Raw genomic sequence first — 22,291 nt, forward strand, 5'->3', positions numbered from 1 at the left:
AAGGGAAGAGAATAACATTCCATGGCTCAAGAAATGAACAATTTTTTAAAAAAAAAAATATAAATAAATAAATAAAAGTAGCATTGAAAATGACACAAAATTTGAAATTTAAAGTTAAGGTTAAATCTAAAATGTATTTGAAATTCAAATGAATTTTCAACTTTAGTGGAATTTGAGGCCCATTCCACCAACCAATTAAAGGTTGTCATGTCATATTGTATGTGGGGACCACATAAGGGTGTAGAAGAGCCAAATAGCTCATGAGCACAATTAAAACTTCACTAGTGTGTGGCCCTAGCGATATTCCGGGTTAATTTTTTTTTTAACACTTGTAATTGAATAGATATGTTCATTCTTTATTATTTATTTATTTATTCAGTATTTGTATATAATTTATAATAATTTCTCATTAAACTTTTGAATAAATTATTATGGAACAACTATTGACTAATTATATAAACATGTTCTTGTAAAAAAATTATATAGACATATTTTTTGTATGAAATTTATAATATAATGAAAATAAAGACATAATTATTATCAAAATAATTATATAACTAAAATTTATAACAATAGTTAATTTTTCATCCAATCCATATACTTTAATTTTTCATCCAATCCATATACTTATATATTTATGAGTCGAGAATTAAAACATGATTAATATATGGATGAGATAGTACGACATCTAATTTATATTTTTGTGGCTGTGAGTTCGAATCTCATGATAGATATTTTTTTCCCACCTTGTACCACTCAGTTACTGTACATTAACACGAAATGTCTTTTTCCTTAACTGCCGTTAGTCTGCCGTTTGAGGAAATTTACCAATTTGCCATATACCACTACTGTGAAAAGTTATTTCACCATATACCACTATTTAAAAGTTATTTCACCACTTACCCATTATTTTGTAACGATAATATTTTTTTAAAAAATAACCCTTGCACACTTGTAACGGCTACTTTGTTTATATAAATGTAGTGTTTGAGGGGGATACTTATCAAGTCACACTTCTAAAAGCTAGAGTTAAAATGTAAACAAACTTTCATTGCTAAAAGTAATATGCAAGTTGAATTGGTAGCTGTTTGTCTTCAAAAAATTTATGGCTACATGATTTTGCAATGGTTGTAGTACATTTTCTTGAAATGTAATAAACAAGTTTGTTGCAAAACAATTAAGTTCTTAACATTTTGTCCAAAAAAAACCTGACACAAGTTTGAAATGTTTTCCCCAAAAAATTATACATAATTTATGGCAGCTTCAAGGATTCTAACTATCAACCTTTCTCTTCATCCCTTTTCCTTTGCCTTGCTGTGAACTAGATGCTGCATTTTTTGCTTGTTTTGCTGCTTCCTTTCTTGCCTTACAGGTTTTTGCATTGTGTCCCAACTCCTTGCAAAGACTGCACTTGTTGTTCTTGTGCCTCTTTCCTTTTCTTGCTTCATGAGGTGCTCTCCTTCTCTGCTTAGCTGGTCTGCCTGCAGCTCTTTTGACAGTTGGAGTCAACCCTATTGATGGCGCCAGTTTGATGTATAAGGGCAAATTGGTAAATTCCCTCAAACGGCAGACTAACGACAGTTAAGGAAAAAGACATTTCGTGTTAATGTACGGTAACTGAGTGGTACAAGGTGTATTACAAAGTTTTTGGTGGTATACGGTGAATTAAGCTTAAACTCGGTGGTATTTGGTGAAAAATTCGTTTTTTTTTTATCCGCCACTAACTTTACCAATAACCCATTCACCACACCTCACCTCTTCGGTCTTTCGTTCTCCCTCCCTCTTTTCCAAACTGTCTCTAACTTACATTTCAGTTTTAAATTCCAAATTCGAGGGTATGCTCTAATTCGGTCATGTAAAGCATAATTGATCTCTGAAAAGGTTTGCTTTCATTTTTCCTTATGATTTATATATTTTTATTTATTTTCCGAATTTTAGGGTTTATGGGTAAGAGATTTTTCTTGGTTGTTTGTGGTGGGGTTTGGAGGTAGAATCTGGGTGTAGGGCGGTTTTGTGGGATTGGGGGTGGTTTTGGGTGGCTCAAATTCACCATTCATCTATTTAAAAGTCCAGACCAAATGATATGATTACCCTATTTGATTGAAATTTATATCACAATTTCAGTCATTTCACCATTTCATTCCGGACAGAAGAAGATGGATTGAAATTCACAATGTGGGCTCAGGTATCATGAGGTTACTTCATTAGTGTGATATGGCGTATAGGTTATTCGGTCGGTGTTACAGGGTTAGTGTGGTTACTTGTTGAGTGTTAAAGGGTTATTCAGTAGGGGCTTATTATCTGTTTTTCTTGAATCATATGTTCATGGTACTTCAGGATTAAGGCTTTGGTATTGTTATTGTATCTTGTATGGTTTGCTACCATTATAGATCATACTAGAATGGACGAGACCAGATCTTTCAATTTTAGGGAGCTAAATAGTACCCTTAGTTTCACCCGTCTTAGATGTTTGAATTCCTTGTCTGACCAAAATAACACCACCAACTTTGTTTTATGTCTGTTCCATGATTCAGCTGTTTGGATGCTTGGTTTTAGACTTCCTTATTTACGAGTCGAATTTTCATTACTCTAACTCTCTAAGTACGTAGTACATATTTTCATAAGGGACACCTTGATTTTGAGCTGGTTCTGAGTTTGAGCTGGTTTGTTTAGTAGGAATTTAAAGTTGGGGTAAAATTGTGATTTAACTCTCCTAATGTCTTAGTATGGGAGGTATCATTTACGGAACCTGCTGCATGATCAATGGATAGAATTTGCTCTTGGTCAGCATCATTGAACCTTGTATCAAACCACTGATCAGTCAAGGCTGATAAAAAAAAAAATTTGTGCTCACATATTTGTTTCTCAAATTAGAAGCTTATGTTACCGTGTTTTCTTGATTGTAGTCCATTAAAATTATTATCTGCATTGTCCTATTATTTTCCTCTTTGCTATATTCCCTCCCATCACATTTCCCCTCCCCTTTACTCTTGCTTTTCTTCCTTGATAGTTGATGCATTATATTTATGAGACAGTCTGATTCGACTTCTGCTGACTTATTGTTTCTTGCACCTGTCGCAGTCTGTCTGATTCAAAATCTTGTGCAAACTCTGAAGTGTAACAATACAAAGCAAACACCCCTCAGAATTCTCCGTTGCCTCGTTGGTTACTCTGTTAATTGTGTATGCTACGTGTTGTAGTTTCATTTTAATCTTTGAATTATTTTCGTTAATGGAAGGAACATTTGATTGCAACTTAGAGTCTCTGTCAGCTGGCATATATGAGTTGCCTGGAGAACCAGCAGTTGTGATTAATGGTGTCCCTAATTTAACTGCGGAGGATGGGAATATAAATCAAGGCATTCTAACGACAGTAAGACTCAACAAATCTGCTTCTGATGTCAGTAAGCCGAGAAATACAGGTTTTGGTGAATGGCTGGAGGGAAGAAAAGTGCAAAAATTGTTTGATCATAAATATTATCTGGGTAAAGTGACTGAATTTGATAAAGAAACCGGCTGGTACAGAGTTGTCTACGAGGATGGTGATTTTGAAGATCTTGAGTGGCATGAGTTGCAGGAGGTTCTTCAGCCATTAGATATAACCATGCCTCTGAAATCATTGGCGTTGAAGATCATTCACAAAAATCAGAAATCAGAGCCTGGAATTGAGACAAATGCTGTTCCTGAGAGAAAGAGTGGTAGTAAAACTCGAGGTCGTAGAGGTAAGCATTCAACAAGGAATTTCGTTGGCAGAGGTTAACGGATATATTGCGGGCTAATGGGCAAAAAGACAGCAACTGGCTGAATTTGGACTTGCTTGGGTTGTGAACATATAGGCCTGTTTAGAAGTTCAGAACATCTACTTACCTGTTGAATATGCTATTGTACAATTGGGCGGGAAAATATATCCGACAATCAAATTTGCTCTGCAATGCAAGAGGGTCTAACTTAGGTTGATGAAGGGGGAGGTCCAGTGTTTTATAAGATGTACACGCCTACCACCCACGTCATGTAGATGTAGCTTCCTCTTTATTATTGGCAACTTGGCGCTGTATACTGCTTATATGTTGAGCCTTGTTTTGCTTATATGTTACTCCGCCTCTTTGCATATAGTAGTGATTTCTGTATTGCAACAGTGTATCAGGTTTGATGAATTCCAAAACTAAGATTGTTTGCACTCAAAAAATGTATAGGTTTGAGATAAGTCATTGCATGAACTATCTCATTGATCTCAGGGATTCTAGGATCTCAATGCTACCGAGATTGACTAGAACACACACGACTCTTTCACTGGGCTATACCACTGCTCCTTCCTTAAGCAGCAACCATACATACTCCTAAGGCTTCACCTGATGCATTGATGTGCTTTTAGCTTGAATACTCTTGATACTGTAAACCATCTACTTGGTTGCCTCAGCCCGTTGTATCCTTAGCTTAGTCGTGTACTCGTGTGTATACAATTACTCCTAATTCCGTGTAAACTTATTGAAGACTGGATTCATAACTAGATGGAAGCAATATTGATATCATACAGTGACATGATATTATAAAGAGATCCACTATATTTTCGTCTACTTTTGTCCTTGTAGGGATGGCTAGTAGCCATACACTTAAGGCTCGAAGATAATGCGACTCAAACCCAGAGCAAACTAATGCTCATCAAAATGCACAAAACACTCATACTATTTAGGCACATAACAAAAAACTTGACATTACAAAATAAATGCCCAATAATGCAACCTATAACTGATGGACTTAAAGCCCGTTCTATGTATAAGGCTTTTAATGTCATGATTATAGGCTTGATATAAAACCTTTCCCTACTTAAATTCCAATCCAAATACTACGTAAATCATTGAACTTGTTTATGGGAAAAATGTTCTATGATGGCCCCCTTCCAGGACGGGCTCTCAACGGGAAATCTTGTTATAAATGGTCTTTTACGACGGGTTTACAACACTATTTCTCATCGTTAATGCACTCTTTTTTTTGTAGTGTGACATGAAATACTATAGTTACTATGCACTCGTTTAATTAAACAAGTCAGGTTAGTGTTGAGATTCCCAACATGAATTGACACGACCTAACCTCGACTGAAAAAAAAAATCCCAATGATTTATAGAATTTTTTTTATTAACTTATTGCATGAGAGTAATAATTCTTCATATAACACGACATGAAACAGAAATGAAAATGTGGATTAGTGTCATGGGTTTTTGACACGCTTAATTAAAGTGGTCAACATGACACGACGTATATATTAAATGGGTCGAGTTAGTGTTGAGGTTCTCCAATCCACGACATGACACGATTGTCATCTCTACATTCGACGTTGTTATCCTCCAAAACCATTCAATAACTACCTATTGTTCAATAATCATTTCGAACAAATAAAATATAATACTATAATAACTCTTATATCATTCTTAATACGGAGTATATAATTCCTTATAATAATATATTTGTATATCTCGTTCATTCACACAAGTACACTCTACTTAAAGTCGAATATAGAGTACGAGTAATAAATTCTTAATTCTAGTCTAATTCAAAAAAATACAAAGTCTTAAATGGACCTGGTTCACACTAATTTATTATGGACCTCTAACATTAGAAAAACTATGGTTGTTTTATTAATAAAAAAAAAAAGTCACTATAATAAAATGAAGGTCACTATGTTGAAAATAAAAGTCATTTTGGTAATATATAGGCTATAAGAGGTTAATTTTTTTAATGAAATATTTTATAAGGTCAATATAAATAATAAAGGTCACTATATTAAAATTAGGGTCATAACGTCGTACTTCAAGTTCACAATAGTATTACACGTTATACAACTTTTATTTAAGGTTACTATGTTAAAAATAAGGTTACTATGTTAAAAATAAGGGTCATTATGTTCAATATAATGTCAGTTGCGTGTGTATAAACCTCGGGTCCACAATAATATTATTGTGGACCAGTTCCACGCAAGTATTTTTGTCAAAAAAAAAATTAAAATAAAAATCTGTATTCTAGTCTAGACTCTTGAGTATGAGAACCCTTGAGCCCTAAGGCGGGGTCTTGTTTCTTTTCCCTCGTCAAGTAAAAATATTATTCTCGCTTAACCGTTTCAATATCATCATTCATTCATTTTTATTCAACACAAATTCAAAAAGGGGTTTACAATTTTTTTATGCAATCAAAATTTTTGAATATACAAACCTCACATTTCCTTAAATTCTCATTCATTTTGACTTAACTGGTAATCTAGATTTTCATTCTATGTAATTTTTACCATCTTTTTTATATTCTCTTAATCTTTGCTCTTGTTTTTGCAGGGATTTTTGTGGATTCAAATTACAAAATGATAGGAGAACAATGCAATGAAGAAACCCAAATTCCAACTTCTGAAATTTCCTCTCATATTCAGGTGTTAACTGAAACTAGTAATTTTAATAATTTTACTTCAGAAGATGAATTTGTTAATCAAACAAGCTGCTCTAAGAATTTCACATTCGAAGTGGGTTATGCAGCAGAAACCCTTTTGAGAATGGCTAATGATGTTTCTTTTTCGTGGATTAATGGCGATTTTGAGAGTGATTTTGTTGTAAAACATGGAAGAAATTTCAGGGGTATTAAGGGAGTTGGAAGAAAACTGGATTGTTTAAGGAATGATGATTGTGAACTTTTATCAAACAGTTTGAATGCATTTAGAAGGAGGAAACAGATGAGGAAAATTGAGTTGGGTTGTTCATATTGTGGTTCAACACATTTAGGAACTTCTTGTGATGATGGTAATAAAGTTGATGATTGTGAAAGGGCTAGTAAGATGCTGTATAGGAAGTGTGGAAACGAGGTCGAAGATAATGGAGGGGATCTGATTACTCCGACAGTTCACAGACAGTTTTCCTTTACGATCATTCATCTTATGTCTGCTGTACGCTTGGCCCTTGTTGCTCCTAGTAGCAATGGTTCTTTAAGTTGTGATAAGTTTGCAGGAAATGATGACAGCAAAGAGAATTTTCCGAGCATTGATCATCAAGGTCTTTCGATGGATGAAATTGTTGAGCAGGTCAGATTAAGACCAGGAGACAGTCGAATTCTGCAAGTTGAAGCTCAACTTGAGGACTTAATAAGAGGGACTTTAAGGGTATTTTCGTCTGATTCACCGCCTTATGGAGCAAAAAGGTGGAGGAAGCTAGCTATTTATGATAAATCGCAAAAAGGCTGGCGTTGGGTTGGTCCAATACCTTGTTTAACATCAGAGCAGGATGATGGCTTTACTGCTTGTGCACCTAAAGTTTGGGGTCTGCCAAAGAATATGCTGGTTAAAATGGTTGATTGTTTTGCTGATTGGTTTGAAATCAATCTGAATGCCCTTAAACAGCGCGCTAATCTCCCACCTCCTCCATTGTCTATGAGTTTATGTAAGATCAATTTTAAGGAAAGATTTTCAAGCCATCTAAAAGGAAAGGGCTGCTCTCCTACAATTAAGCCCTGCATAGGTGAAATCAGAGCATATTTTCGTGCTGAGGAAAGGGTTCGATACATGATTCCTGACTGGGCGTATGCATATACAGCAGCTGATGGGAGAAAATCTAGTGTTGCACCAGTAAGAAAATGTGGAGAGAAGATATCATCTAGAGCAAGAGACCATAATTTACTCAAATGTGATCGTCCTGCAAGTATTACAATTCTTACTATTGTGAGAGACGCGGCTGCTAGATTGCCTGGTGGAATTGGCACCAGAGGAGATGTTGCTGTTCTTGTCAAAGACTCGCAGTATCTGGTGGAGGGTATTTCAGATGAACAGATGGGTCAAGTTGTGAGTGGAGGTCTTGATCGTTTGCACTATGAACGTGATCCTTGTGTAAGATTTGATAGACAGCGAAGACTTTGGGTGTATTTACATGGAGACCGAGAGGAAGAGGATTTCGATGATGCAGGTAGACAGTCGACAATTATACGATGGACAACCAAAATCAAGTAGGAGGGCTTGTACAGGGGATAGAGGCAGTATATAACTATATATGACCGCTGAGGAAAGGAACAGAAATTGAATAGTTTGGAGTATGTCTGATGATTTCCCTTGTTTTTAATTATTGGGTGAGTCTTCATCATGCACAACTTTGGAATAGTATAGATAGGATACTGAATTAAATCTTGCTTTTTGTTAAAGCTTACCATCACATACCTTTATATGCAAAATATACACATAGTACATTATTATATATTTAAATTTGCCCTGTCTTTCACCTTATCAATATGCTATGGCAGAACGTGTCCTCTTGGTTGCATACGAGTTTAGTCACCCCAAGTTTTACATTTTCTAGTTTGCATACGAGTTAGTTACCCCAATTGCATTTGTCGCCTCAAATCGCAAATTATTATTGACTATAGCTCCTTGTACACAATTACAGCATTGTATGTATACTAGCTAGGAGTTATCTTATTCTTCTAATGGGCAAGTGTATATATGCAGTGATAAATAAGCTTCCGTCTATAGAAGTACTTGCATTGTTTCCAAATTACTACTTACTACGTCCTACTGTACTTGAATCTACCTTAAAAAGATGTTTTTTTTTTTTTTTGATTGGAAGGAGCAGATATATTAAAATTCAAACGCCGTCTAAAACAGCTCCAGTACAAAGTTACACCCCACTACGGAGGGTCAAAATGCGGTGACTCAGCACCTAAATAGTTCCCATTAGGACTAATAGTAGCTACATTAGTAGAAAAGAAGTTCTGCTCCAAATTAGGGGGTGGGGTTAATAAAGTAGCTTTACAAAGAAACACTTCTGGTCTAAAAACCCCAATGCACTGAGATGCAAGACCCAACAACCTGGTTGTCCTGGCCATCTGGTCTGCCTCCTGGATACTCCTCCTTGAAACGTACACCACCTTGCATCGGTTCAGGCTTTGTCTTAAGTCCCTGCAGATATTTGTAAATTGAAACAAATCATCGGGGGGCATAGCAACAATTGATGCTGATAGTACATCTTTGACAATCTGACATAATGGAGATATTTTCCCAGTTCCTTGTATGGCACCACTGTAAAGCAAGCAAGATGGCTAGACATTCAGCCATGGCAGAGCTGGTGACTTTCACATGAATAGCAAATCCCTCTATCCAGACTCCTTCTCTATTTCTGCACACACCAGCCATTCCTGCAGATTTTCTAACAGGATTAAAGGAGGCATCCACAGCAATACACAGAGCAGAATCAGATCAATAACAGGAGGGATATACACCATGGTCTTAGTGGGTTTCTCATAACTCAGATAGGTTGCCTCATATATCATCCACTTTAAGGAGTGCCACCACTGATCAATTGGCAAGTTAATTTTGCTAAACACCCATTTATTCTTTTTTAACCAGATTTTCCAACAGATAAGGGTAAAGAGACAGTTCCATTTCTGATCAAGAAACAAAGATTTTCTAGAGTCCTTAATGTTGTTAGGGAACCAAAGATAGAAAAGGTCAGAGAAGAAATTTTGAGGGCAAGGGATGGTAGACCAGATCTCAGAAGCTCTAGGGCAATCCCTAAGAACATGGAGGATGGTTTCATCAGTATGGGGACAGAAAGGGCAATGGCCGGAAGGGATAATGTTCCTAGAGTGGAGCACAGCAGAGGTAGGCAGGCTTTGCCAAGCACAGGCCCATAGAAAAGAATTTAACAGAGTGTTTGACATCTATATTCCAGATGGCATCAGTAAGAAAGATTCCTCTATTACTAGAATAAGCTTGGTCCCAGAGATGCAAATAAGCAGCAGAGGTATCAAAATGGTTACCTTTACCCAGAGAACAGAATGGGAAATCCTCAGTATGGTTGAGGATAGGGGTAGAAGAGATGGTGGAGAGAATGTGAGGGGGGATCTGATCCTAAAGGTTGGAAAGAGTCCATCCATCAGTCCCCAAAATTGATCAATCTTTGAACCTAGTGCAGATTTGATCAATCTTTGAGCAAATTTTCTTACGGAGGGCAATGACCTGCATAGAATACTCAGGAATGGAAGCAAGGGAAGCTTTAATCAAGATGGTTCTATCAGCCTTAGATAGGTTTGAGGTCTTCCAAGCAGAGAGGTTTGAGAGGTTATTAGTGATATAAGTGAGCTGAGAGACAGAAGGTCTCTTGTAAGTTAAGGGAAAGCCTAGGTAGGTCCCTAAGGGCCTGTTCCGATTGACTAAACTCAGCTGAACTGAACTGAACTAAGCTGAACTGAACTGAACTGAACTGAACTTATTAATTAGTGATTTCTAACTACGGATTAGTGATCTTTGATTATTTATTGATTATTTATTACTATACATATGTGTATATACATATGTACATATTATTATTAATATTATTATTATTATTATTAATTTTGATTATTATTCTTATTATTTATTGATTATTATTATTATTATTATTATTATTATTGTTATTATTATTATTATTATTATTATTATTTATTGATTATTATTATTAGTATTATTATTTCAATTATTATTGTTATTATTATTATTTCAATTATTATTATTATTATTATTATTTATTGATTATTATTATTATTTATTGATTATTATTCCCATTAATCCCTTAACTCTTAAGCTAAAAACCCATTAGTTGTTAGAAAGTGGCACGTTATTCCCATTATTCCCTTAACTCTTAAGCTAAAAACCCATTAGTCACATGTTCCAATGATCAATCATATCCTACACTCTTAAAGTGAAATAGTAGATGAAAAGCCAGCCATATTTCCCTTCTTGAACAGACTATATATATCTAGAGATCAAGACTTTCAACTTTCTTCTACAACCATAAAACCCAAAAAAAAAAGTAAAAAAAAAAATTAAAAAAAACCAGATAAACATTCAGTAATGGCGTTTGGGAAAAAAAAAGGGAGCCAATCAAAGACAAAGACCACAACCTACAAATTGTGAGCAACCTCAGAATAAGTCAAATGATGATTTTATTATTGTGGAAGATGAAATTCAACCAGAAAATACAACTACAATTGAGCAAAATCCTTCACAAAAAAATAAAAAGCCATTGTTAGATGAAGTTACAATAGTGGAACAAGGATTGAAAAAGAAGAATGCAGGAGGAACAAAAAAATGGAAATGCAACCATTGTTGCAAAGTAGCAAGCAGCTCGTACACACGGATACATCAACATTTTTTTGGTCCACCCCCTAGAATTAAATCCGAGATTGGGCGTTGTACAACAATGTTGTCAAATAGGGTTCTCCTTCAACAGCTAAGGAAGAAAGTGGAAGACGCAGAGCATGATGGTGTCTCACCATCCTTAACACGATCTACTGTCAACATCAAAACCACAGTTGCTACGAGCAGTCCCATAGCAAAGTCTTTTGCTACCATGGAAAGGCATCAAGTTGACATTAAAATTGTTTGATTTTTATGTGCTAATGGGATTCCATTTAATGTGCTTAGAAGTCCAGAATTTGGAGAAATGTGTAAGGCTCTTAATCATGCTCCAAAAGATTATAAACCTCCATCGGCGGATAGAGCAAGAACTTCTTTACTTGATGATTGCAAGAGAGAAATCGAAAAAGAGTGTGCTCCTGTGAAAGATACTTGGGTGACTCAAGGGACTTCTATAGTTTCTGATGGGTGGACAAATGTTAAACATAGACCACTCATGAATGTCATTGCATCCAATAGTCGGGGTTTGATGTTTTTGTATGCTGAAGATTTTTCCGGCGTGGAGAAAACAGGAAAAGCAATAGCAGATTTTCTCCTCACATCGATCGATGAAGTAGGCCCCTCAAATGTTCTTCAAGTGGTCACTGATAATGCAGCAAATTGCAAGTTAGCAGGGAAGGAAATCGAAAAGGTACATAAGCATATATTTTGGTCCCCTTGTGCTGTACATACCTTAAATTTGATTTTCAAAGACATTGCTACTGCATTTCCTTTTATTCATGATACTTACACCAAGGGAAAAAACATTGTGAAGTATTTTTTAAACCATAATCATGCTCATGCTATTTTTAGAAATCACTCGGGACTTGAGTTGTTAAAAGTAGCAAAAACTAGATTTGCTTCACATTACATCTTACTGAAAAGATTATCAGAATGTAGAGAAGCCTTAGCTACTACTATAGTTGTAAGGGCTTGGAAGGATTGGGTGAACTCCGGAGATGAGCGTACAAAAGAATTAGGAAAGGAAGTGGCAGCAACTATAACTGATGATGAATTTTGGGATGAAGTTGACAATATTTTGGCCATTACCAAGCCAATATATTTGATGATAAAGTTGGCTGATGGTGAAGGGCAAAAAATGGGGGAATTGTATGAAAAAATGGACTGCATGATTGGTCAAAAATAAACATCATGCTGATAAGGAAAAAATGAATGAGATTCTTTTGTCTAGGTGGGAGAAATTGAATATACCTATGCATTGCTTAGGATTTGCTCTCAATCCTTTTTTTTACGATACAAACTACCTACAATCTCCCGCTCCTGATGGGTGCCTAGGAGAGCTCCAAATTATGATAGAGAAGTTGTTCAAGGTGTTATTAAGGCTTTTGATAAAATAAGGGAAGATGAAGAGGAAAGAAGAGTGCTGCGTCAACAATTAGCTACCTTCCCAGCTAAGGGGGGAATTTTTGGGACACTTTCAGCAAAGGTTGATGCTGTGACAATGAGTCCAATTTCATGGTGGTCTACCTATGGGGCTGAAACTCCTGAACTAGCAGAGATTGCTGTTAAGGTGTTATCACAGCCTATAACCAGTAGCTCAGCAGAAAGAGTATGGAGCACATACTCTTATATTCACAACATCAAGAGAAATAGACTCAATTATTCGCGGGCTGATAAGTTGGTGTTTATTCACACAAACATCAGACTTATCTCTCGCTTCACAGCAAGCTACAAAGATGGACCATATAGGAAGTGGGATGTTATTATTTGAGCAACAAGATTAGAAGACTCAAGGTGGAGGGAAGGACTTGATTCACTAGAAGGAGGAGATGATGATGCAAATAAGATACCTGAATCTAAGAGGCAACGATTCCCAGACTCCTAGCTGATATTATTATTTGACTTCTAATGTTCTGAACTTCTGATTTTTTGAAGTATAATGTATATTTGCACTTTAGTCATTTTGGCCATTTTGGCTTTTGGAGCTAAGTGAAGTTTGTATGTAAAAATGTAAGAGCATGTGCTGATGGATTATGTCTTTTGAGTAAACTTTTTTCTACAATGATTGTAATGAAAAATTCAGAAAATCCATGAAAAAATGTTAGTATTATTCTTGTAACTATAATTTAGTATTTAATTTGATTTATTTATAGAGAAATTTTTTTTTGACACATCGTACCCATCTTACCGGATTCATACATGGTAACGTACCACGTATCCGTTTCCGTTCCACGTTTCGAATGTACCTCGTACCTTGTAACGTTGGTTTGGAGAAATATATTTTACTTTTGGAGAGGTTTATTTTCTGACCAGACACATCCCAGAAACTGTCAAGGGTTTGGATCATAGCTTGAAGGGTGGAGTGATTAGCCTCACCAAACAGGAGAAGGTCATCAGCAAAAAGAAGATGTGAGATAGGGGTGCCAACATTCTTAAACAAGAAAGGTTTCCAACCCCCATCATCACAAGCATCCTGAATAAGATAAGACAGGTATTCCATACATATAATGAAGATATAAGGAGAGATGGGGTCTCCCTATCTTAACCCTCTAGAGGCCTGAAAGGTTCTGGTAGGCTTGCCATTGACCATGACTTGGAAGGAGGAGGAAGCAATACAATTCATAATCAGGTTAGTAGAAGGCTCATCAAACCCATTCCTAGCAAGGAAAAATCTAATGAAGGGCCATTCTAGTCTGACATAGGCCTTTTCAAGGTCAATTTTGAAGGCAAACCATCCAGTTGGGATGTTCCTAGTTCTCATGGAGTGCAAAATCTCAGAGGCAGCAATGTAGTTATTCTGGCACCCCCTCCCAGGGAGGAAACTACTCTGATTAGGGGAAATGATGGAGTTGATCTTAGGTCTGGTTCTCTGAACTAGGATTTTAGAGATAATCTTATAAACAGTATTACAGAGACTAATAGGCCTATACTGCTTGATTGACTCAGGGTTTTGGACTTTAGGAATGAGGCAGATGGAGGTTCTATTGACTTCAGCAGGAATAGAGAGAGAGGAGAAACAATCATGGGAGAAATCAAGGAGGTCCTTCCAAATAGAGGACCAATGCTCCTGGTAGAAGAAAGGATGGAACCCATCCATACCAGGAGCTTTGAACCTTTTCATACTGAAAACAGCCTGATGAACTTCAAACAAGGCAGGGGGGTGGGAGATACAGAACAAGGTCCCATAGGTGATCTCCCCAAGGGGAAGAGTAGCTTCAGAAGTGAAGAGACTGGAGAAATAGTTTGCAATGTGGTCATGCAGATTAGAGCTAGGCACAACTTCACCCACCTCATTAGACATGTTTTGGATTCTATTATGGGATCTCCTAATGAGGACAAATTTGTGAAAGAAGGAGGTGTTCCTATCCCCTTCAGACAACCAATTTGATTTAGCTCTCACTTCCCAGAAAGCTTCCTCCTGGGCATAGGAACTACACAGAGAGCAGGGGAGTCAAGGTTATGGAGGAATTGGCTATGGGGTTCCCTTTCAAGGGCACTTTGGACTCCAGAAATTCTTCTTTGAAGTTTCTTAGTGACATCCAGGGGATTAGGAACTGTATTTTTGACTCAACACATAATAGTAGAGGAGAGAGATTTGAGCTTATGATGGAAGGGAGAAGCATCAAGGGGCCAAGAATTTTCAACCATGTTTCTAAACCCAGGATAGAAGTACCATAAGGGTTCCATTTTGAAGGTTTTCAAGGTTTGGACAGTGGGTTGGGGCTGTAAGCATTGAATTTTAATTGGGCAATGATCAGAAGTATCCCTAGTGAGATGAGTAAGGTTTGAGTGAGGAAAATTCTGAAGCCAAAGGGAGTTGATCAGGGCTCTGTCTAATCTTTGAAAGATAGGCCTTCTTTTCCTTTTATTTGACCAGGTAAATCTATTACCAATGAAACCCACATCAATAAGACCACAGGTATGGATGCATTCAAGAAATCTAGCAGCCCTTCTTTGAACAATAGGTCTACCCCCCAATTTCTCATTAGCAGCAACAATCTCATTAAAATCCCCAATAACAATCCAAGGCACATTAACAGAAGAAGACAGATTCTCTAGATCATTCCAAGTATCAATCCTACTTTAAACTTAGTACTAGCATAAATAGCAGAAATAAAAAAAGTAAAATTTGAGGAGACTACCTTAAACACACCATGGATGGCATGAATGTCCCTGATGACAGAACTAAAGTCCAGCACCTCAGATTTCCAGAGCAGTAGAACCCCTCCAGTTAACCCTCTAGGTTCACCCAGCTCATAGCGATCATAAGGGAGGTCTTGGATGATGTGTTTAGTGTGGGCACGACTAGTTTTGATTTCAGACAGAAAAATAATATCAGGGGTGTGTTCCTGAATGAGATGATGCAGGTTTGTGAGGAAGCCCTTTCTGGCGATTCCCCTAGCATTCCATGCTACAATAATCATGGGTTCAGGTAGAGGATCTCGAAGGAAGATTTCCTTCCTCAGATGTTGCGGGGTTTGTGGTCCCAGATTGAAGAACTTGAACGTCTTGGAGGAGTGCAGCCTGGTTTTGTTCGGTTGGAACACAACTTCCATCAGCCACAACTTAAGATCCACATCCAGGAAGAACCTTACAGAAACCTCCAGCTGCCTGAATTCCATCTCGGTTTTCGTTACAAAGAGGCCATTGCTTGCTTCTGAGAAAGTCACTTTATGAGATTTGGAGGTCAAAGTATAGATCTTTCTCGATTGAGGGAGCATTGGTGACGGGTCCACAAGGAAAGCTAGCTGAGGATGTACAGTCCAAGGGAGATTCTGAAGTTGAGCTTGGTTCATCCACCATACCAGAAAAATTAATACCCCTCAAAGTTGGGAGTGATAGATAATAAACTGAAGTTGGGATTAATTTCGGCGGATGAGGCAAAGTTCAGATTAATGGGAACAATTTTTCCTAAGATAAATGGATAATATATAAATCTTATCCAAAATAAGGATTAGTTTTCAATATACTTTTGGCGCCAAAATTCAAATATTATTTTGGCTCCAAATAATAAATTTACTAAAAATATCCTTGTTATAAAATAATTCCTAATTAATTAATTAGGAAAATACGTATGAAAATACGGGGTATTACATTCATCTTTAAAGCTTGAATTTACGTCATACACGGAGCTTTTATGTTTTGAATTTTTCCATTTCAAATAGAGTATATTCCAATTGAATAAATAATTGTTGTGTGATTATTTGCAGAAGATAAAGTGTAACATGGTTGTTTGTGGTTTAATTGAGTTAATCTTCGTCATTTAATCGTCTATCACAATTGAAATTGGTGTTTGAACTTTTGAAATTAGTCATCTACTTCTTCTTCCCATTGCCTATTGAATTTGGAATTTATGTAGAATTACAATAATTATTTAAGTTACAAAACTGGCCACCATCAAACTATCGATTCGCGCAAGCAGCACCCTCAAAGGCACCACCTCACGCAACAATCAACAACAACCCGCAACCTCAACGCAGATAGAGAACACAACAAATCAGAGCAATTCATTGCATTTGAAAGGTTCAAGCAAACCTGAACAATGTTTGCCATTGCAAAAAGTCGGTGACATTAAACGAATTAGAGGGGGAACTCGTGTGTAATGAAATCGTGCGGCCAAGATTAAAGTATAAGACAAATGAACGACTGCGATTGTAAGATAGTTTGTTGATGATCGTTAATGAGGTACGATATATAGGGGATTAATTCCCTATGAGAGTAGCTGAATGCGAGGAGAAGCAAAGTTCTAGCTTTGGGCATTTTCTTTCTACGTAGTATTTTTTTGTTTGTAATTTCTTATTTTGTTCTACTTTTTTTTAATTGAATACTGATTGTAGCATTAAGTAATATATTTCTAGTATGGGTTTTGTATATATTTTGCAATAATGAGTATGTTTTTAGTATAATTTTGGCAAGTATAAGCTACTTGTATTTCCATTGTAAATGCTACATATTGATGAATTGTATTATTTATTTTTTTTGAATTAAATTTATACATATATTTAAAATACAATTTTTTTTTTTTTTTTTTTTTACCGAAAAATGAAAAAAAGAGACCATTTATTTGAAATAGATGGTCTTAGTTTATCGAAAATTGAGACCATGTATTTAAAATAGATGGTCTCGGTTTTTCAAAAACTAAGACCATTTTTTTAAATAAGTGGTCTCAGTTTTTCAAAATCTAAGACCATCATTTATTCTAAATATGTGGTCACTCTTTTTAAAAACAAGAGACCACTTTTGATGAAATGGTCTCCTAGGCCTGTGAGCTAGAGACCACCCTTGAGGTGGTCTCTTTGGCCAATTTTGTAGTAGGGAAGAACAAAAGTTATTTAAAAAAAAAAAAATTCTTACCCTCAAATTGATATTTGCGAAGTTAGTAACAAATATAGACAAAAGTCTTTTGTAAAACGAGTGTACGTTAATTTAAAATTTTTAAAATTTGTGATGAGTAAGCTGTAGTTTATAAATAAACTTTTGTAGTAACAAGAAAACCCCCAAAAAATTGTAAACATGTAATTATTATTAATAAATTGATATAATGAATATAATTCTCAATAATCTAGCAAAACTTTGAATATTGTACGTAATTTTAACTTAATTTCAAAGTTACCTATTTTCCCTTTATAATTTAACTAAGGTTATCTCTCACTTATGAATATTGGAACGATGTTTATAATTTGAACAAATCGTGTAATCGAATTAGGTAAACTATTTCTTCTTGAAAATGATTGGATGGATATAGGAGCAATTCCTCAAAACGACGTCGAAGGTATTACGAAATTATTATTATTATTATTATTATTATTATTATTACTATTACTATTACTATTACTATTACTATTACTATTACTATCATCATCAAAAACTTACAAAGGCAATCGATTTACAAGAAATTAGTGGGAAGCCGAGATACAATCCGGACCCCACCCCTCTAGATACAATTGTTAATTATTATTATTATTATTATTATTATTATTATTATTATTATTATTATTATTATTATTATTATTATTATTATTATTATTATTATTATTATTATTATTATCATCATCAGCAAATTAATAATTATCACCGTAAGAGATGAAATATGTTTCTCACGGGGCAAATACGTCTTTTTACGTATTAAATTGAAGGCTATTATTGGAAGTTGATGTGTATGACTCATTTGGTTGACTGACGGTGCTAACAGCCTCCTAAACGACCAAAACGAAACCCTTGGAGTGAGAAAATTCTCAAACACCACGGCTTTGCTGAGGGAGTGCATTTCAAATCGTGAAGTTCTTCGAAGTGTGCTAGCTGGTAAGTATATTCTTAGAGCTTTAATTTTCGTGACTTGCTTGAATTTCGATTTGTTAGTGATGTTTGATTTTCAATTCGAACTTGTTAGATTTTCAATTCGAACTTGTTAGATTAATTCCAATTTTCGTATTTGAACTTTAATTTCAAATTGTTGGTGACGTTTGATGTATACTTTAATTCCTTGGTGAGTTACTGAAATGAGCATTCTTTGAGATGAGTTACTGAAATGAGCTTAGCATTGCATGAAAATTTATTTAATGTTGCTGTTATTGCATTTAATCACCTTTGTGTCTCTTTTGGAAATTGAAATTTTATATTTTTGTGTTAAATTATGTTTGTTTGTTATGTGCAATTGAATTCCTACCTGAGAAACTAGTGCTGCATCAAATGGACCATATTTCTATATGCAGTGTAGCTTAGCTTGTAGCTATTATTAGGATAATTTCCATATGCAGTTTAGATTGTAGCAAATTAGTAATGTGTTTGAATATTGTCAATATGCAGCTTGTAGCAATTAGGATAATTTCTTCGGTGGTTGGAGGCCGTCTATTGGAAAGAATGGTAAGTGTCATTGTTATCTAATGCCCTAGTTGAACCTTTAATTGATAACATGAAATGTGTGAGATTGTGTAGTTGTAATATGGGGATTTTGTTTATTTTGAACAAGGCGATATCAATGTATTAAATCATACTAAGAGGAAAGTCTTAAGCAAGGAAGTCTTTATGGTATGTTAAGTTTGTAAGTTTGTCTGAAATGTAATATTCAGGCAGATGTAATAATGCATTGCTTGGTGGTCTGCAGGATGATAGTTTCAGCATTGGTGGTATAGTAAAAGCAAAGGGTGAAGTTATAAAGCAACAATGTAATATTTTCTGTCGGGTATGTGATTAACTCAGTTGTATTAATAACTAATAAGAGTACCATATTTGTTAATGTCCTAAAAGAAACTAGTGTTCTGTAATGTGATTGCAGCCACCAAACACGAACTGTCGAGTTGAGACATTTTCTAGGATATGCAATACATTTGATGAGAGGAGGACACGATGGGTAAATGAAATGGGCTTAGGTGGGTTGTTGAAAGTCCCAACTGACATTCATTTGCCCCGACAAATGGGTTATTGATTAATGAGTCGTATTGATCCGTTGAATAAGTTGCTAGTTGCTCCGGATGGAAAGCAATTTAGGTTATTGGCTAATCAGGTACACTGGGTTCTAGGTATCCCAAATGGTGGGTTAACTGTTCCCACTGGGAAATCCATGTCAGGTGATCTGCAAAAGAAGGTGAATGAAATTCAGCAAAAATATGGCCAAACTTCAAAGACCAGATCGCGCAAGCTTGGAGGCCGTGCTTATACTTCTGTTGGAATACCTATGAATTCCAGTTTGATGGAAAGGTTGGAGGGTGAATGGGAAGTAGATGAGGAAGAGGAGTTTAAGACTATTTTTCTGTTAATATCATTGGAGATGGTTTTATGTCCTAAGTAGTCTCCTAGGCTGGCGTGTGGTTTATTTCCCGCCCTTACGTGTGCTATGAATGCTACCTCGTACAATTGGTGTGAGCTTGTTCTGAATAAGTTGATGGAAAGCGTTGCTAGTTTTGCGCGTTGTTTTTATTCGACGGGAGTAGCAGGAGGATGTGGTGGATGTACCATTTTTGCTGTGGTAGGTTTTGTGCATCTCTATATTACTTATGCCTTTACATTGTACCGCCTTATTACATTGTTCATGCATTTTTTGTTTGTAAGTATTCTATTTGGATAAGTTGGATAGGTTTCCCGTTCAATGGGGTGAACTCCCTAGGATTAAGGTTTGGAACCTAAATCAGATTAGCATATCCACTAAGGAAGATCGTATTGCTTGTGGTGGTGATTATTGTGTGTTGGGGGTTAGTAATAGTATCAATTTTGTTACATTGTATGTTGCCATTCATATGAATGAGTGGTTATTGGTCGATTAATCCTGTGTTTCTTTTTTGTTTTACATGTTATAGACTATGGATGTTGCGTACGGTGAGAGCCACCTAAAGGAAGCAAGAGACATTGATGGACCTTGCAGGGTAAATGAATTTTTTCATACTCCTCAACATGGCTGTAAAGCGAAGAAGTGGAGGGGTGCACCACTAAACTCTTTTCCACATCATAGTGAAAGCTCGAACCCTTTGTATCCTTTAAGCACGCGATCTATTTCCGATCAATTGGTTTCTGTACCCTCTGCTACTACAAGTCAAGAGTTTTATGAATTTCTCCCAATGGTGGCAAGACTAAGATGACGGCTATGCTGTTGATCAACCCAAATAACTTGTATTCTATGCATTGTTTTTACTTTTATTTTAGCTTATAAATCCTGATTGTTGTACTATCTGTTAGAACTAACTACTAATAGGGAATAACTAATAACCATATTGAGTATTTGAATGCATAAACTTGAACATCAGTAATTAGGCTGATTGATGTGAGTAATTGGGCTGGACTGTGTATTAGAATAAGTGTGTGATTTATAATATATTTGGCCCACCATATAGTCTCATTAGTGTTTGGCCCAACATGTACATAAGCATTATTAGTTTTCACTAGTTAACATAATCACACTCAAACCATACTTATCAAAATGAGCATGATTAAACTAATTGCTTAAAAAAGATAATCTAATTACAAATGTCCAAAATACGATTTAATTGTTCATAAAATTATCAAAAATTATTGAACTGCATGATTAAACTATGTTCCCATAACAGATAATCAAATTACATGTCCAAAATACGATTAAATTGATCTCAAAATTACCAAAAATTTACCAAACTACATGATTTAACTAAAGTTCCATTGACAGATAATCGAATAAACATGTACAAACTACGATTTAATTATTCATTACATAAGCAAAACAATCTGTTCAAAATAAACAAGGATTAAAATGTTTTAAACCTGAAACTATCAAACCAGACATAAATTTAAATCTAAGCCAACTAAATTAAAAGATTAAACCTTTTCATGATATATAAAATCCAAAATCAGATTTAATTGGCTTAGTTTACTTAACCTCCTTCGGTCAAATTTTTCAATGGTAGAAGCTGAGTTACCGTAGTCGTAGTCACCGGTTTCCTGGTCAGAAACCTCCGGGGACCACCGGTCACGGACATGGTACGGAGCGGGTGATGCGACCTGCCACTGCCTTGCTCTTGGCCTCACTGGTGCTGCCACAACTTCCACTTGTGTCGGCACAACTTCCCTACCTTGCCCTTTTGCTCCGGCTGCAGATGTGTCTCCTTGGCCAGCAATAGTGGGCCCTTGCCCATTACCAACTGGTGCTTGCCTTGCTACACCACCGCGACCAGAAACCCTCTTCATAGTCGCTGCTTTCGCTCCCTTGGTGGGTCTTTTTGTAGCCCCCAACCTATGTGGACTTTCGACCACCTTCGTGCTCTGTCGCTTTTGTTTCGGTGCCTCAGTGGTCTGTGCCTTTTGACGGTGAATGTTAGAAATGACTCAACTAACATCATTCAATTGGCTCTGCAAGCTTTGGCAAATGAACTGATGGTCGTTCAATTGCTCTCTCAGCACCTTCTCCTTCAACTCAAGGAATTGAAGTTCTGTGTATTTGGGTTGATCATCTGAGGGTTCCATTGGCAGTGTTCCTTTGTTCTGCTTCACCATTTTTGCAATTTCAGAAACTTAAAATTTTTGGAAAAGAGAGTTGCAAAATACAAGAACAATAGGATAGAGAAAGAGAAAGAAATCGGAGAAAGCAAAATGAAGTTTGGAGACAAATACAGAGATTGGAAGTTGATTAAAGATAGTGGAAGGAGAAGTTATGTGATCAAGGGATAATGTCATACATAACACCTCAACTCCCTAATTC

General features: G+C 36.0%; 2 protein-coding genes across 2 annotated transcripts; both read left to right on the forward strand.

The window, feature by feature from the left end:
- Positions 1-1,755: 1,755 nt before the first annotated feature.
- Positions 1,756-4,170, forward strand: LOC145614019 (dirigent protein 17-like). Its single transcript, XM_081669032.1, has 2 exons — positions 1,756-1,881; positions 3,082-4,170. The coding sequence occupies exon 2, from the start codon at positions 3,232-3,234 to the stop codon at positions 3,757-3,759; it is 528 nt and encodes a 175-aa protein (XP_081525158.1). The 5' UTR covers positions 1,756-1,881; positions 3,082-3,231; the 3' UTR covers positions 3,760-4,170.
- Positions 4,171-11,437: 7,267 nt separating this feature from the next.
- On the forward strand, positions 11,438-12,901 carry LOC145625130 (uncharacterized). The gene is made up of 2 exons (XM_081678209.1): positions 11,438-12,279; positions 12,466-12,901. The coding sequence occupies exons 1-2, from the start codon at positions 11,438-11,440 to the stop codon at positions 12,899-12,901; spliced, it is 1,278 nt and encodes a 425-aa protein (XP_081534335.1).
- The last annotated feature ends 9,390 nt before the right edge of the window (positions 12,902-22,291 follow it).

This window comes from Chenopodium album, chromosome 3 (assembly GCF_948465745.1).
Source record: "Chenopodium album chromosome 3, dcCheAlbu1.1, whole genome shotgun sequence".
NCBI classification, from domain to species: Eukaryota; Viridiplantae; Streptophyta; class Magnoliopsida; order Caryophyllales; family Amaranthaceae; genus Chenopodium; species Chenopodium album.

What these genes read in the sequence shown, in the direction of transcription:
- LOC145614019 (XM_081669032.1), top strand. Translation starts at nt 3,232, where the DNA reads ATGGAAGGAACATTTGATTGCAACTTAGAGTCTCTGTCAGCTGGCATA.
- LOC145625130 (XM_081678209.1), top strand. Translation starts at nt 11,438, where the DNA reads ATGTGTAAGGCTCTTAATCATGCTCCAAAAGATTATAAACCTCCATCG. An exon ending in GGGCAAAAAATGGGGGAATT is followed by an intron (nt 12,280 to 12,465) that starts GTATGAAAAAAT and finishes ATGGGTGCCTAG; the next exon opens with GAGAGCTCCAAATTATGATA.